Source organism: Hippocampus guttulatus, chromosome 8 (assembly GCF_054856545.1).
Source record: "Hippocampus guttulatus isolate MCC_2025c chromosome 8, RoL_Hgut_1.0, whole genome shotgun sequence".
In the NCBI taxonomy this organism is placed as follows: Eukaryota; Metazoa; Chordata; class Actinopteri; order Syngnathiformes; family Syngnathidae; genus Hippocampus; species Hippocampus guttulatus.
The window spans coordinates 2,457,683-2,473,283 of NC_141268.1; the positions used below are offsets into that span (position 1 = coordinate 2,457,683).

Genomic DNA, 15,601 nt, shown 5'->3' on the forward strand with positions numbered 1-15,601 from the left:
CCAAGAGGTGGCCAAGACTATCTGGGGTCCGCAAAACCAAAATCTCTCTCTCTCTCTCTCTCTCTCTCTCTCTCTCTCTCTCTCTCTCTCTCTCTCTCTCTCTCTCTCTCTCTCTCTCTCTCTCTCTCTCTCTCTCTCTCTCTCACTTGCCGTCTCGCCCTCTCGCTCTTCACCCACACACTTCAACTTTTAACACATGGACCGCAAGAACATAAATTAGTAAGAACTTTGTTAAAATAAGAATACCGGCGTACTAAAATACAGTAGTCGCAATTGAAAACCCAATAAAAACAAATACTGGTTGTTCCTACTCATTTGGTTGGAGTACACACATTGAATAAGAACAAGTTGCGATTGAACTCTATTAATATAACTCGTTTTTCACAGAAGGGAAAAATTTGTGCGAAAAACATATTTTCCCATAATACCACAGGGTATTCCACATTTTAGCCTATATTTTACCAATAAAAACGGATGACTTTACCAAAAAGTCCAAATGACTTTATCTATACGTTAATCTACTTTGCACATGTATGACCTTACACCAACATGTTGGAATGTTTTTCCAGTACGTTGGAATGATGTAGCCTCATCAAAAACGATTACATTAGCAGTTCCACGCTTCTGTACAAAACAAGTCCTCAGAGGCAGAAATCTCTTGTTCTCACACATTATCGCACAAAAATGGAGAGGAATAGACGTTTCTGGATATGCGCTGATGTTACCCAAGGGTTTCCGAAGAGGACTGGAGACGGGAGCGTTGTAAAAAGGCGATGCTGTCAAAAAAGATCTGTTTCGGAAAATAGTTCTTGCTATCTGGGGAACCCGCTTTTGTACAATAAAAACCCTGACATTGCTGTTTTGTTTTTACAGTTGTTTCCTTGTTCCTCAGGTCACTTTTTTGATTGATTGTATTATGTTCACGTCACATGACATGGCCATTCCGGCATTAGGTCCCTTCAGAAACACTCGAGTAACATTGGCGGAACATATCCGGTAGTGAAAGTACTTTGTTTCGTTTATAGATCACTTGTGATCATGTGAAACGTCTGCCTTGTTTGGAAATTGGTGGTGGAACTGAATCTTTATGTGCAGTGTTCTGTGTTGAGATTATCAGAGCACACTACACACAGTACATCCCACATTGTGTGTGTGTGTGTTTTTTTTTTTTTGTTTGGTTTTTGTTTTCCTTCATGTTTGGGGTCTGAAACCTATCCTCATGTGTGTTCTCGGTCTTAGAAACATAAGATGAACCTTGGATGTGGTTGGGAGGTACTAACTGGTCTTCCGTTCGACTAGAGAGGCGTTCATGACCACCTCCAAAAAACGTAAATTAAAGATTACTTCAATGAAACTATGAAAATTGAAAATACAGTAATGCATCAAAACAGAAAATCACAAAATAAATTCTATAGCCCCTTAGCTGCAACAGAACGATCAGATGTCCGTAAATTTGATCTTAGTTTTACTGTTTGGTGCCTACTACCATCTTTGTTACTGATTATTGCTTTATTGATGAATATATGTTAGTTGCTCCATGTACAGCACTTTGTATGCAGCAATGGCTGTTTGAAAGTGCTCTATAAATACAGTTGAGTTAAATTGGAGGAGACTGGACTATCTCAGAAGTGTTTATTTATTCCTTTGTTGTGTACTGTATTCACAAACGAGGAAATCACAAAATAAATTCTGTAGTCGGGCTATATAATTTATTTTGGGGTTTCCTCACTTGATTTTCTGTTTTGATGCATTATTTTCAATTTTCGTAGTTTCATATCAAGGAATAGTTAATTTACGTTTTTCCGAGACGGTCATGAACGCCTCTCGAGTCGAATGGAAGAAGAGAAGGCACAGAAGAGAAGGTACGGAGACAGAAAATTGAAGACTTTTTGGTGCGCTATAGTGCGGAAAATACGGTACCTTGAATGTTGTGATTTATAAAAGAGCATGTTGAATGCTCCTGGAGCGTTTCAACAAATTTCTTACATTTTTTTCAAGATTTGTTCTTCTTACTTAAAAATACAAATTAGTATGAGTAAATGGATCCAATAATACAGTGCTCCATAACATTTCAGACGCTGACCCTACATGTCATCTTTGTTTCTTTTCTTGCTAGTGTGACATCTTCTGAGAAGGCTGACAAAGCCCAACGCTATGCAGACTTCACTTTGCTCTCTGTGCCTTACCCTGGTAAGAAAGCATAAAAAAGTCATTGTTCATATTTGTGAATTAAAAATATATTTTTACCATTTTTGATTATATGCATAAGTGCTATAAACTGTAAAAGTGCCCTTGATTGCTTTGTCTGTGGCTGGATTTGATTTGATTTAATAATAAAAATAATAATACATTTCACTTGTGGGCTGGGCGCCTTTCTAAAAACTCAAGGACACCTTTCAACAAGCAGTTAAAAACACAAATACAATGTTAAAAACAACATCAAATAAAATAAGATAAAATAAAACAAAATAGAGACAATGGATTTATGGTTAGAGTGAGTAAACTTGCCTAAACAGATGTGTTTTGAGGCTGGATTTGAAATGTGTTAATGAGTCTGTGTTACGAGCAGTGGCGGGCCGTGCATTTCAACCTTCAGTGACGTCACATACTGTACATTAACACAATATAGGCTCGTCAGGCAGCACTTAATTTCAGGAGCATTTAAAACCCATCAAGTATGCATTCACAATTAAGAGCAGGAAACTAAATTTACAGATATTGTCAAAAATAAAAAGATTTAAAAAATACTAAATAAAATGCCACCCAAATTACGCTGTGTGGTCATAAACCAGTCTGTCCAATAAATTGCGCAATGTCGCAGTTTCATATAAGTCACCACCCACACAATAACAAAACAAACTATTCTTTGAAAATAAAATTAGCAGATCATTTGCATTTTGAGAGTAGGCTGTACAACAGCAAATAACTGAAAATGTTGAGCAGCTGAGATTGAACGAATTTTAGTGCACGAAGCTGACTACAATGCGCCATTTTAACTTGCAGGTGAGCTGGTTTATTTGATACATTTTTGTATCTTTGTCATTTTATTTCATTACCATTAATACGAACGAAATAAAATAACAAGAAGAAATGTAAAATAAATTTCATTTACTCACCAATGTAGTGCCTGTTCACTGAGCTGCAGACCTACGCGAGTGTCCCCAAACGTTTTTAAACGCACTGTAGCTTGTAAGTGCCCAGCCGTGCTCTGATGTTTCCTTGCTGCCTTGGTAAAACAACTTAAATTGGTAAATCCAGTGCAAGGTCCGTCTTGAAAATTGTGTGGAAAGTAGTCCTGCAACCAGATCAACGTCTTCTCCTTCGGCCATTTTGGGTCAAAATGCAGCAACAGCTCCCTCTAGCAGGCGCTAATCCAATCACCGAACGCGCACGTCCAGTGTCGACGTAAGCCCTTCTAGCTGGCCCTGGTACGCAGACTCGTGATCTGATTGGCTATTGCAAGCTGACTGTGCCCGTTCATTTACAGCGCACAGGGGCCTGCTCTGTTTAATCTGAAAGCCCCGAGCAAGTTTAATTTACCTGGCAACACAAGCTATCTGAAATATGATTGGTTAGAAACTCTACCATAATAAATAAGTTATTTATCGAGTGGCTTTCAATGTTATTTAAAATAAGCCAATTGACTAAGTGGAAATAATATGACGTAAAGAATACAGAGAATAATTTTGTTTACATATTTATGAAAATAAAATAACATAAATTAAATTTATGTTATTCTCAGAAAAGTAAATTTATTAAATTTACTTTTCTGAAAATGTTTAGGCCAGCAGAGAAGGCCTTGCTGGCCCTGAAGGACGCCACTGGTTATGAAGGTCAGCGGGGAGTGTGTTCAGAGTTGGGGAGCAGAGCGACTGAGGGCTCTATTTCCCATGGTGACGAGGCGAGCAGGGGGGACAGTGAGGAGGAGAGTGGAAGAAGAGCGAAGAGAGCGGACAGGTGTAGAAATATGGATTAGATCAGACAGGTATGGAGGGGCAAGGTTATGGATGGCTTTGAATGTAAGGAGCAGGATTTTATATTGAATGTGGTGTATAATGGGGAGCCAGCCAGTGGAGATGTTGGAGGACAGGTGTAATATGGTTTATGGATGGTGTGAGCGTGATAATGCGAGCGGCTGAGTTTTGGACCAGCTGAAGCTTATGGAGGGTTTTTTGAGGGAGACCTAGCAGGAGGGAGTTACAGTAGTCAAGTCGGGAGGTGACGAGGGTATGAACAAGTATAGCAGTGGAGTGAGGGGTGAGAGAAGACCGGAGCCGGTGAATGTTTCTAAGATGATAATATGCAGAATGAGTAATGTTGTTGATATGTGAGGTGAAGGAGAGGGTGCTATCAAGGATGACACCCAGACTCTTGACCTGAGGGGAGGGGGAGATGGAGGAGCTGTCAAAGGGAATGGAGAAATTGTTTATTTTGTTTAGGGTGGATTTGGTGCCAATGAGGAGGAGTTCACTTTTATTGTTGTTCAGTTTGAGGAAATTTGAGGTGAACCATGATTTTAATTCCTGCAGACAGTTGGTTAGGGAGGATGGTGGAAATATGGTGTTTGGTTTGGTCAAGATGTAGAGCTGGGTGTCATCCGCGGTAGCAGTGAAAGTGAATATGATGTTTCCTGAAGATATTACCAATGGGAGAAGATAGATTAGAAACAGCAAGGGGCCAAGGAAAGAACCCTGAGGAACACCTGAAGTGAGGGGGAAAGGGGTGAGATCTAAAACATTTGAGCTGGATAAACTGGGTGCGGTCAGAGAGATAGGAGCGGAACCAGGAGAGGGGGGGGGGCGCTGGTGATACCAATGGAGGAGAGTCTGTCGAGAAGGATGGAGTGAGAGATGGTGTCAAAGGCTGCACTAAGGTCAAGCAGGAGGAGGATGGCAAGTGAACCGGAGTCAGCAGAGAGAAGAAGGTCATTGGATATTTTGAGGAGGGCCGTTTCAGTACTATGGAGGGGACGGAAACCCGATTGAAATTGTTCATAGAGGTTATTGGAGGAGAGATGGGTGTGAAGTTGAGCGGCCACTGTTTTTTCTAGAAGTTTGGAAATGAAGGGGAGGTTTGATATGGGACGGAAATTGTTCAGGTCGGAGGGATCAGAGCCAGGTTTCTTACGTATGGGAGTGACAGCAGCAGTTTTGAGATGGGAGGGTACATTGCCGGTAGAAAGGGAAGTTTGAATAATGTTAGTGATGAGAGGGGAGAGGGCCGGGATAGAGGCTTTGACTAGAACAGTCGGGACAGGGTCAAGTTGACAAGTAGAGGTTTTGGACTTCTGAATTAAGATGGAGATTTGGTGGACAGATGGGGAGGTGAATGCAGAGAACAGGTGGGTAGGAGCCGGGGAGAATGGAGAAAGGAGGGTTGGGAGCAGGTGAGGGGCTGAGTTGCTGGTGGATAAGTTGGATTTTGGATGTGAAAAATGAGACCAGAGCATTACAGAAATTGACTTTTATTTGGTCTCCCATCGGAGAAACTTGTCTCGATGTAGGATTTGCACTGCAGGTCCAAGTGACCAATTCTGATTCAGTGCCTCGATCACATTATTAGGTTCAGCAGCAACCCCTGCAAGGTCCCTGTTGATTTTGTAAGAATTATTATTATAAATGCTGCGAGGAACCTATTGTTTTCAAAGAAATTATTCTTATTAAAATCATTATTATTATTATTATGCTCATTGTTGGGGCCTCAGCATCGAAACCTGCAAGTAATGTATTGTTTTTCTTCTTCTTCTTCTGCTGTGGAAAAATTCACATTTTGGAGGAACTAAACCTAAACGGAAACTCGCCAAACTTTGCACACACATTGGGCCCGGGGAAAAATGTTACATTTTAAAGTCGCCATACACAGGTACAAAAACATAGAGCCGTAGCTCCTCCTTCAAGGGTTTGACAGACCCTGTCCTGGACGTTTGACTTATGACTATGAAAATTGGTTGGCACGTGTCGCACCCTTCGACATGCAAACACACTTTGGCAGCTTTACCCGAACATGTTTAGGAAGTGAGTAATGAGTATTTAGTGTACAATTTCTGTCCATTTGCAAGGGTCATACATTCCACCCTTGTCCGAGACAGTTTACCCAATTGACTTGAAACTTGGGCTGTATCATTTAAACGACAGCTGGGAAAAAATTTTACGTTTATGACGTGCATAGCAGGTTAATGGAACACTTTAAATTGTCCCTAGGTGTGATTGTCAGCGCAAATTGTTGTTTGTCTATGTATTCCCTATGATTGGCTGGCAACCAGTTAAGGGTGTCCCTCTCCTGCTGCCCTAAGACACCTGGGATAGACTCCAGCACAACCGCGACCCTTGTGACGATAAGCGCATTGAAATATGGATGGATGCTTTGGAAGCAGCTATATTGTTACTTAAACTCCAGTTCATTCCCCTGTATTAAAGCTGCATTGTGCAGATTCTCTCCTTCCCAAACTTGCAATTTTGCATTACAACAACAGAGCGGGCGCTTTGTAATTGCTGTAGGCTAGGGTTGCCCATTCACTCTTTCATTCCACAAGACGTACTTGAACGTCTTTTTAAAATTAGGCCTGCCTACCAAGGACGTACTTGTACGTCTAAGTCTTTTTTTTGCGTCATAGAGAGGAGGAGAGTCTGATGCAATCTGTGAATGAGAATAACCCATTTGCATTGTAAATCATGTAAAAAAGCGACCAGTAGGTGGCAGTGGTGCCTCACGTGCTTGAAATGCATGTTTTTACAAAAAGCTCTTTTTCTCCGTTTTTTTTGCCCAGGAATCGCCATTTTCATGAAACTTAGCCATTTTGTAATGCCGATTGGTGAAGAATGGAAAAAGATAGAAACTTAATTTTTTTTTCTGCTGAAAGAAGAGATTCCAAACTTTATTTTGGTTCCATCCCTAGGTGTGTGTGTGTGTGCGCGCATGTTTGTTCGTCTCTGTGTGGCCTGCGATTGGCTGGCAACCGGTTCAGGGTGTCCCCCGCCTACTGCCCGATGACGGCTGGGATAGGCTCCAGCTCCCCCCGCGACCCTAGTGAGGATTAAGCGGTTCGGAAAATGGATGGATGGATTTTGGTTCCATGTTTCTATAGCATTAGAACCGAATATCCTGTGGGCCTTGCAAGATCAGTCAAAATCCAGTAAAACGCTGGGATTGAGGGGGTTGCTCCAGTGAAAATGTCTGGGATTGAATGAGTTAAATGGATCGTGAGTCAATGGTCAATCACCAAGGGAGTGTCGGTTGATCCCATGGCATTAAGTCATTCATAAACCCTCACTGTTTCATACTATTGATATGCAATTACGTGCCCTGTAGGTTTTTGTCAACGGGAGTAAAGTTTAAAAGTTAAAAAAAAAAGGCCTATCATCGTTGGCATCAGTAGACATGGCCCCGTAATTATCATTGGTTATGGAAATGACTCATTTGATGTACAGGCCAGCCAGTCATACAAACACCCGTCAAATAGTCTCATACAACTGTGCTGTCTGCTGCAAAACTCTTATCAAAGTAGCAGGTTAGATGGATGGACATACGATGTGGGCGGAGCATTTAACTCTGCATTTCACAATTCCTTCTTAAAGCATTCTCTCTTGTACATTTCACCTTGCTTTGCGGAAATTATATAACAGCCCACGACATACAAAAAAGTCTTTTAGGGCCATATGCAAATGCGAAAAGGAAGTCAGACATTTTGACTTTGAAAGTTTGCGCCTATTTTGGACTTTTATAGAGGTCATATTTTAACAAACTCCCCCTAGAGATTTTATCCATTTTCAAATGTTCAGTTTCCGCGAAACATTGTTCAAGATGAAAAGTTATTGCAAGCTTATTATTTTGTCGTCCGCTGTTGCTCTTGTTTAAAAACAAAAATGATGATGTTTTGAGGTTCTAAACCTGGGGAAAATCTCACGAAACTGTGCACACACCTCAGGCCTGGCAAAACCTTTTTCTTTTTGAGGGTCTTATGTGCCAGTAAGCCCACGTGTCAGTACCCCAAAGTGCAAGTACCCTAACATGCAATTACTGCAACGTGGCCTGGGTTCAGAGGGCAGCTTTTGGCCTTTTCATTTACTTTAGTGATATTTCTGTCTTTGTGCTGCATACTGTGCATGTTCTCACAGGGATGCAACCAAATTTGAATAACAGTATGTCACTTGAACGACATAGTGTCAATCCAGCCCGAAATCCATTGCTTTGTTTTTTTGTTTGTTCAAGGGTGTGAATTTTTTAAAGACTACAAAGACCGAGACTACACAGCCGAGGGACTTGTGTTCAACTGGAATCAGGTACTCACTATTAGTGAAGAATATGATTCATTTAAAATTGTAGTTGGCTTTGTAAGGAATGACGTTCGGATCAACTTGACGCCCTTATTTCCCGACAGGACTATGTGGATGCTCCCTTGACGATCCCTGAGTGCTTCACCAAGAACTTAAACATTGACTGGGCTCAGTACCAGGTACTCTTATATGAGCAAGCATTTGTCTAATGTAGAGCCCAACTGTTTTGGGATTTTTGGTCCAGATTCGGGGCGGGGGAAAAAAATTCACTGCCGTAGACATGTATCTATGTCAATAGTATAAAAACTGCTGGGGCTGGCAGTCATTGCGTTAATGCCATGTGACCAACACCCCCTTCACGAGTCAAAAGCGCAATGGGCACCCCTGATGTAGAAGAATCGTTTCTGCCCCAAGCTTACAGCTTCTTGGCTGTTGTATTGATGTTCCTTCAGTATTTCACATTTTGTTCGTTCATCATGATTCCATCTATTATGTGAGGTGCCTACAGTCACTCTTGTAGCAAAACAAGTCCAAAACATAACGATGCCAACCCCCCCCCCCATTTCACAGTTTGGATGGGGGGGCGTTTCAGCCATGCAAGTTTCCACATTCTCTGGGCATTGAATCAATTACAACCGAACTACCGGGGCGGCCCGGTAGTCGAGTGGTTAGCACATCGACTTCACAGTGCAGAGGTACTGGGTTAGATTCCAGCTCCGGCCTCCCTGCATGGAGTTTGCATGTTCTCCCCGGGCCTGCGTGGGTTTTCTCCAGGTACTCCGGTTTCCTCCCACGTTCCAAAAATATGCATGGCAGGCTGATTGATCACTCTAAATTGTCCCTAGGTGTGAGTGTGCGTGGTTGTTCGTCTCTGTGTGCCCTGCGATTTGCTGGCAACCGATTCAGGGTGTCCCCCGCCTACTGCCCGAAGTCAGCTGGGATAGGCTCCAGCACCCCCCACGACCCTAGTGAGGATAAAGCGGTTCGGAAGATGAATGAACAACTGAACTACACTTTTTGTTTTAAAGAACATGGGAATGGATTGACCTGGATGAATGCGAATATCCACAAGCATGCTTTCCACTTTATACTCCAAACGTAACTGTGTACACCATGAGAAAACATTTCAGTTTTAGTTTTGTCAGACCACAGGACATCTTTCCAAAAATTAACATGTAGGTCCCTGTGTGCATGATCTTTGTGTGCGCGTGTGTGTGTGTGATTTGTCAGTGGATAGTAACACACACTTACCAGCTTCAGTAAGCATCTTCACAATAATTTTTGCTTTTGTTATTGGGTTGACATGCACATTTCGGACCAAAGCGTATTCATCTCTGGGAGACAGAACATGTCTCTCAACTGAGCAGTATGATGTTTGGACATTTTGATGGTGTTTTGACGTGTGAATACTTGTTTGAAAAGATGAGCGTGCCAGCTTCAAGCACTTTGAAATTGAACCAGACTTGTGGAACTGCATAGTTCTCTTCCCTCATCTTGACAGATTTTTTTCAGGGTTGGCCAACTTCTACTATGAAGGTGGCCGCAATTTTTCATCAACGCTTCTAGGGGGCCACATATTACAGAACAGTCATACTCGTTCAGCACCCTTGATTTGCCTGTTAAGCGATTTTTAATTTTTGCAATATTTTTTTCAATTCGACGGAGAAGCCAACCGTTTTTTTGTGGAAAATGCACATTGGTAGGATATCCTGTCTTCATCAAGAATTGAGGAGTTGATTCACTATTCTTATGTTCCCCTCAAATAGTGGGAATCCACTGTACTATGCTCTCTAAAACTTGCGTGGAAAAAAACTATATCTCCATGACATGCCCAACACCATTTTTCCAGAAAGACATCTTGTTATTGTGCACTTAAGCCTAATGTTATATTATGGTACAATGTCACAGGTTCTTAAGTGGAGCTCACCAGCTGTTTCTCTAGGAGAAATGTGCTGCACTTTATCAGGCATGGCACAAGACACACAGCAGCAGCGTGACAGAAATGCAGTAATAAATAAATAAATAAATAAATGTGACATTTTGACTGGTGTCAATTTATCAGTGATGCACTGTAATTTGTGTGATGATAAATCGGTTATGCAGTTTAAACCTTCATTTGATCCCCCTTCCTCGAGCTTGCCTCCCAACAGAATCTGTTTTGTGTCTTGTCCATATATGTTTTTAGTCGTGGGACCTGGTGGAACAGACGCAGAACTACCTGAAGCTACTTCTACACATCATCAACAGTGATGGTAGGAAATGTAATTTTTTTTTTCATCAGAAACACCTCCACCAAGGTCAACCAACTGAAAATGTTGCTCTGTTCCCGCCATATGATTCATTGTTTTGAAATGTGCATTTGTAAACAACCGTATTCATAGTTTTTCACAGTACACTTACTTATCTATCGATTATGACAATGATCCGATCCACAAAATAAGGCATTGCAGCAGCAAACAACCTTGTTCAATCTGGGTCGTTTTGTGCTGTCATGGAATATGTTAGCCCGAAAGTGAATCTATTGTGAGCCTTGTCACATGTCTTATGAGCAGAAAGACTATGATCTGGGAGGCAGAATATTCCCAACTCCGTGCCCCCAACCATCCAAGTAATGGTGTTTGTGTAGGGCACAGGTGTCAAACTCAAGGCCTGGAGGCCACATCTGGCCCACCACCTCATTTTATGCGGCCCGCGAAAGCAAATCAAACATGTCAACTTCTATGATGATTGCTAAAAAATTTAACATTTCAACTTCTCATATGTAATAAATAAGTGAGATATTGTAAATATTTTCTTGTTACTAAAGCCCTCAGTACACTAACTTAAACAATCGTTGAATGAGCCATTATTCTGGACTTCATAATATGCTTTGACGGTCATAATGGCCCTCCAAGGGAAACGATCACTACAATGTGGCCCGCTGTTAAAAATGAGTTTGACACCCCTGGTATAGGGGTTTTTTTTTTAGACTGGTAAAAATTCCCCAAACCATTTTATTGATGTAAAAAAATAAAGACCTAGCTACAGTATGTGTGTGTTTTTTTTAATTATTTTAACATTTCTTTAATTCAAAATACTTTTCATCACTTGGCGTAAAGTACGTAAACTTCTGGCCACACCCATTCATTCGGTAAGAGTTGCGACCAGCCGGCAGGCTTTTATTTCTCACATGAAAAATAGCTCATTTGTTGACCTCAAATGAAATAGTTTTTTTTGCTAATTAAGGATATGAAATATACTGCGGTCATACCTAATATGTTAAGCTGTTCTTGAGACGCGTTTACATCTAAAGTCAATACAGTTTGCGTAGATAGGGCCGAATATGTACAGCACACTTCTTTTGATAGCGGCGCGGACACCCGCAGCGGCTCCTCTTGTTTTATGTTGAGAGGGAAGAAATTTAATCTGTGCTGTATGGTACACATACAGTACATTTGACAAGAAAGTTTATCCAATCCAATCCAATATCACGTAAATGTGGGCAAACAGAAAATGGGTTCTATCTGGGACTTCAGCAGGAGCACGATGTGAGGCAAGCAACTTGTTGCTAAGTAAGACTTGTTTACACGCTGTTGAGTCTCCTTGAACTTAGTGTGTTTTGAGGCCCACTTCTGCAGAACTATTTCAGAGCACAATTTTTATTACCATGCCGACCTGTGGTAGAGCTAAAGTGTTGTACGAGGCAAGCGGCTTCTGCTAGTGGCAATATAGCAATTAAACAATTACAATTATAATTCCCATCTATGATTTAAAATGTATTGAAAATAATGATGACATAAAAATTGAATGTGTTTTAACTTAAAGTTTCATGCCCCCCCCCCCCCCCCCCCCAAATATATGTATGAAATACAATCTTAATTGAAAATGCTCTTGTTTTCAGATGAAAGTGGCCTTCTTGTGCACTGCATATCAGGCTGGGACCGAACACCTCTGTTTGTTTCTCTCCTCAGGCTGTCTCTTTGGGCAGTAAGTTGATATTTTACACTGTCTGTTCCTCTCGGCTGGTATTTCCACACTCATGTAATTAAGTCAGTTCAGTCAATTTTAAGTAATACTGTACTGTACTTTGTTTTGCCCTGTTGGTGTGGTTCATTTGGGAAGATTTTTCCTTGTGCTACTGAAAATGTCTTTAAATGATCATATGTCCAGCTGGGATAGATGCCAGCACGCCCGTGACCCTCATGAGGATAAGCAGATAATGGATAGATGGATGGATGGGTTATAATGTTAACAGTACGGTAGCAGTGCATGTAATTTTTAATTGTGTGAATGCGGCGTTATCCCACTCGTTTATCCGGGGGTCACATTCCAGACCATCCCCGCGAGAGAGGAAATGACCAACGTAATACTACTATTCTTATATATTTTAAAGCTTCATGCAAACACTATACTGTATATCCAACAATCAGTGTACAGAATTTACATGGCGTCCAGGTTTTATTTATATCCACTTGGGGTCACACATTCTACACCATATTAACTGACTGTAGAGTATATTTGTGAGCCTTGCATTATTAGGCTGGCCTGGTCAGTCCAGTGACGTGGAAGCTCATACGGTATATGAGGACATGTTATCGGCTGACTATTTTTCCTGACTATATTTTGAGCCACACTCATGTTTAGTAATGGTGTCAGTTCAGGCTGCCGGCAAGTGTGCTTAATATACGTTTCTGATGACTGTATTTTGTTACCATGTGTTGAACAACACAATTGAAAGGACACCAGTGGTTGTTTCCATCCCCCAAACCACCTGTTGTGATTTATTAAAATTCATTCTAACTAGCGGCGGGATGCTATTCTGAATTAGGTAACAATGTTTACTTGTAAAATCATTTGTGATACACTGAACCCACAAGAAGTGAACCACGATATAGCAAGGGGCAACTATAAATTGTGATCCAAGCCCCCTTACCGTTAAAATTAGCTCAACAGCGACAACGTGCCTGCGTCTTGTGCAAAGATAAAACTTTGCAATAGCTGTCAACCTAGGAGAAGTTGAGGAATAAACTGCCTAATTTTATTTTTGGATCAGCTCCTGAGCGTTTGGTTGACATAATTGTGCTCTTTTGGTGCACAAGGATGGCTTTGTCAATTGAAGGTTTCACACATTTCCAGGTTTTCAGTGACATAGCCATACATACACACACATTGATCAGGATGCCTCAGAGTACCGGTACCCTCTGGGTGGCTCTGAAATTGTGCTCTGTCACGGAGCTGGATTAAAAAAAATAACATGAAGCGTACACTGTGGCTGGCCACATTTTCGCAGACGGCTCACTGAATTTCAATGGAGCCATCAAACACAATGAAAAGATGGCGGTCACAAGACACCCGCATATCGGCAACTCCCAGTCAGAGGAAAGCTGTTATTCATATCTAATTAAGAACAACACAGGCCTTGTCAGATCAAAGCTTATTTATACAGTATATCAAATATTGATGAGGAAATTAAACTTAAATATTAAGCATTTTACACCAACTGAAATATTTGAAAAATGACATTGTGGACATTTACAACCAAGATTGTCTAACAAACACAATAAGAGCACACAAAGTATTTTTTAAAATAACCAAACTGAATGTGGTTATTTTCCTGTGACAGCATTTTAATTTTTTTATGCGTGCGTGCGTTAAACCAGTGTTAAAGCACCCAGCCATGTAGCTTGTGATGCTCTTTCAAAAACAGTATCATTACCGGGACTGGTGTCCGCTCTAGCACAATGTTCCATTTCTAACTTGCTTCTCAAACAAACATTATGATGGAATCAGAGTAAAAGAAACCATTTATAAAAAGATTGTGCCATAACTGATGATTGGCTTGATGCTAATCATCTTTTTACTTCTATTTTTTTGCAGGATGGTGCAGTACACAGCAGTCTGGAAGCGGCTGAGATCTTATATCTGACCATTGCTTATGACTGGTTCCTCTTTGGGTAATACATAATAAGTAACATTTTTTTCCAGACAGTGGTGATGTAACATACTTTACAAGCAATTATTGTGCAAGAGTTTGAGAAAATTTCACATTCCTGGCTTCAGAGCAGTGCTGGCTGGTAGCATGTCAGCCTGGACTTTAGCCTACTAGTTAGCATACTCGATTCTCAAGCCAAATTGAATGTGGTCACTTGGGTCCTAGCCTCAGACAGGACTGGGCTGGACTGTAATGTGGCTCGAGGTTCATAGCTGGTTAGGGTCTGATACAGTCAGATTTACAAATTTATGAGTACCAGTAAAACGGAGCTGTCCAACATTCAAAACCTAACTGTTATTTTGGACCTTATAATGAAAGCTGATTTTTTTATCTCTGGCGGTTGCTTTTTTTCCTATTTGGATTGGTAGTTCACTTTTTAGAATTGTTTTTCACGGTTAGTTACTTTCTGTTATTTGGAGCAAAATTTTAGATTACACGATTTGCACCTGCCACTTAATTTTCCTCACAACCACACCAACAAGTTTGTTTCATCCTGAATCAAGTCTGCACGTGCGCAGAAAGAAAAGGGACTCGTCCATTGCTGAGAATGTTAGTTTAAGCATTTAGACCGAGAAGCTATGCTACTTGCTTAGCTAACCTAATGTTATCGATCAGGAAAGACGATGCTAGGGTGACTGAGTATACTTAACAGGTGTCTCGCTGGAACCACGTTAAAGTGGAGCATATTCAACTTTTACATAGCAGGCAGCTAAATGGTGTCTGGAGAAAATACAAAATGCTGCCACATGCACGCACAACGCTAAACAAGAAATTAATTGTTATTAGTGCTGCACAATATATTGATATTGCATTAATGGCCGATTCAGTACACATCGCAAAGGCATGCAATACTTTCCTCATGGATTGTGTGCTTTTATCTGAATTTGACCAGTCGAATGCAAACTTCAATCTGCATCGGTCCCCCGTAGTTGAACATTATCTAGGGAATTACAGTTCATTAGTACACATTGAGCTTGCTTATTTTGCCACATGAAAAAAATGTACTTCTGTCATGAGATAAAAATAATAATTATTATTTCTTTTGGTACATGTTAAATATCGCAATAATATTGATAGCACTATAGTCACATCCAAATTGCATGTTTTTTCCAATATTGTCTAGCTCTAGCCCTAATTGTTATTGTTGTTCCTGTGTCCCATTCGACAGCTGGGGGGAGTGCCCTATAAGATTAAAAGGTTATTATGTTGATGAAGCGATTCCGAAAATTGAGAGATATAGCATTTTGAAAACTTGCTATATTACTCTTGTGATTTGTTTTCACAATGCAGTCCTGAATCTTAACTTTTGAGAACTGCAGAATAAAATGTTTCAAACTTTATTTTTATTATCAATTCA

The 15,601-nt window shown here is 40.8% G+C and overlaps 1 protein-coding gene across 1 annotated transcript in view; it reads left to right on the plus strand.

The window, feature by feature from the left end:
• The window catches only part of mtmr14 (myotubularin related protein 14), a 46,314-nt gene that overhangs the window by 10,157 nt on the left and 20,556 nt on the right, over nucleotides 1–15,601 (plus strand). Inside the window, exons 7-12 of the mRNA XM_086116945.1 lie at nucleotides 2,117–2,190; nucleotides 8,209–8,279; nucleotides 8,378–8,452; nucleotides 10,459–10,525; nucleotides 12,154–12,239; nucleotides 14,130–14,206. Of these exons, the coding sequence (XP_085973071.1) occupies nucleotides 2,117–2,190; nucleotides 8,209–8,279; nucleotides 8,378–8,452; nucleotides 10,459–10,525; nucleotides 12,154–12,239; nucleotides 14,130–14,206 (450 nt within the window). The remainder of the gene's footprint in view (nucleotides 1–2,116; nucleotides 2,191–8,208; nucleotides 8,280–8,377; nucleotides 8,453–10,458; nucleotides 10,526–12,153; nucleotides 12,240–14,129; nucleotides 14,207–15,601) is intronic.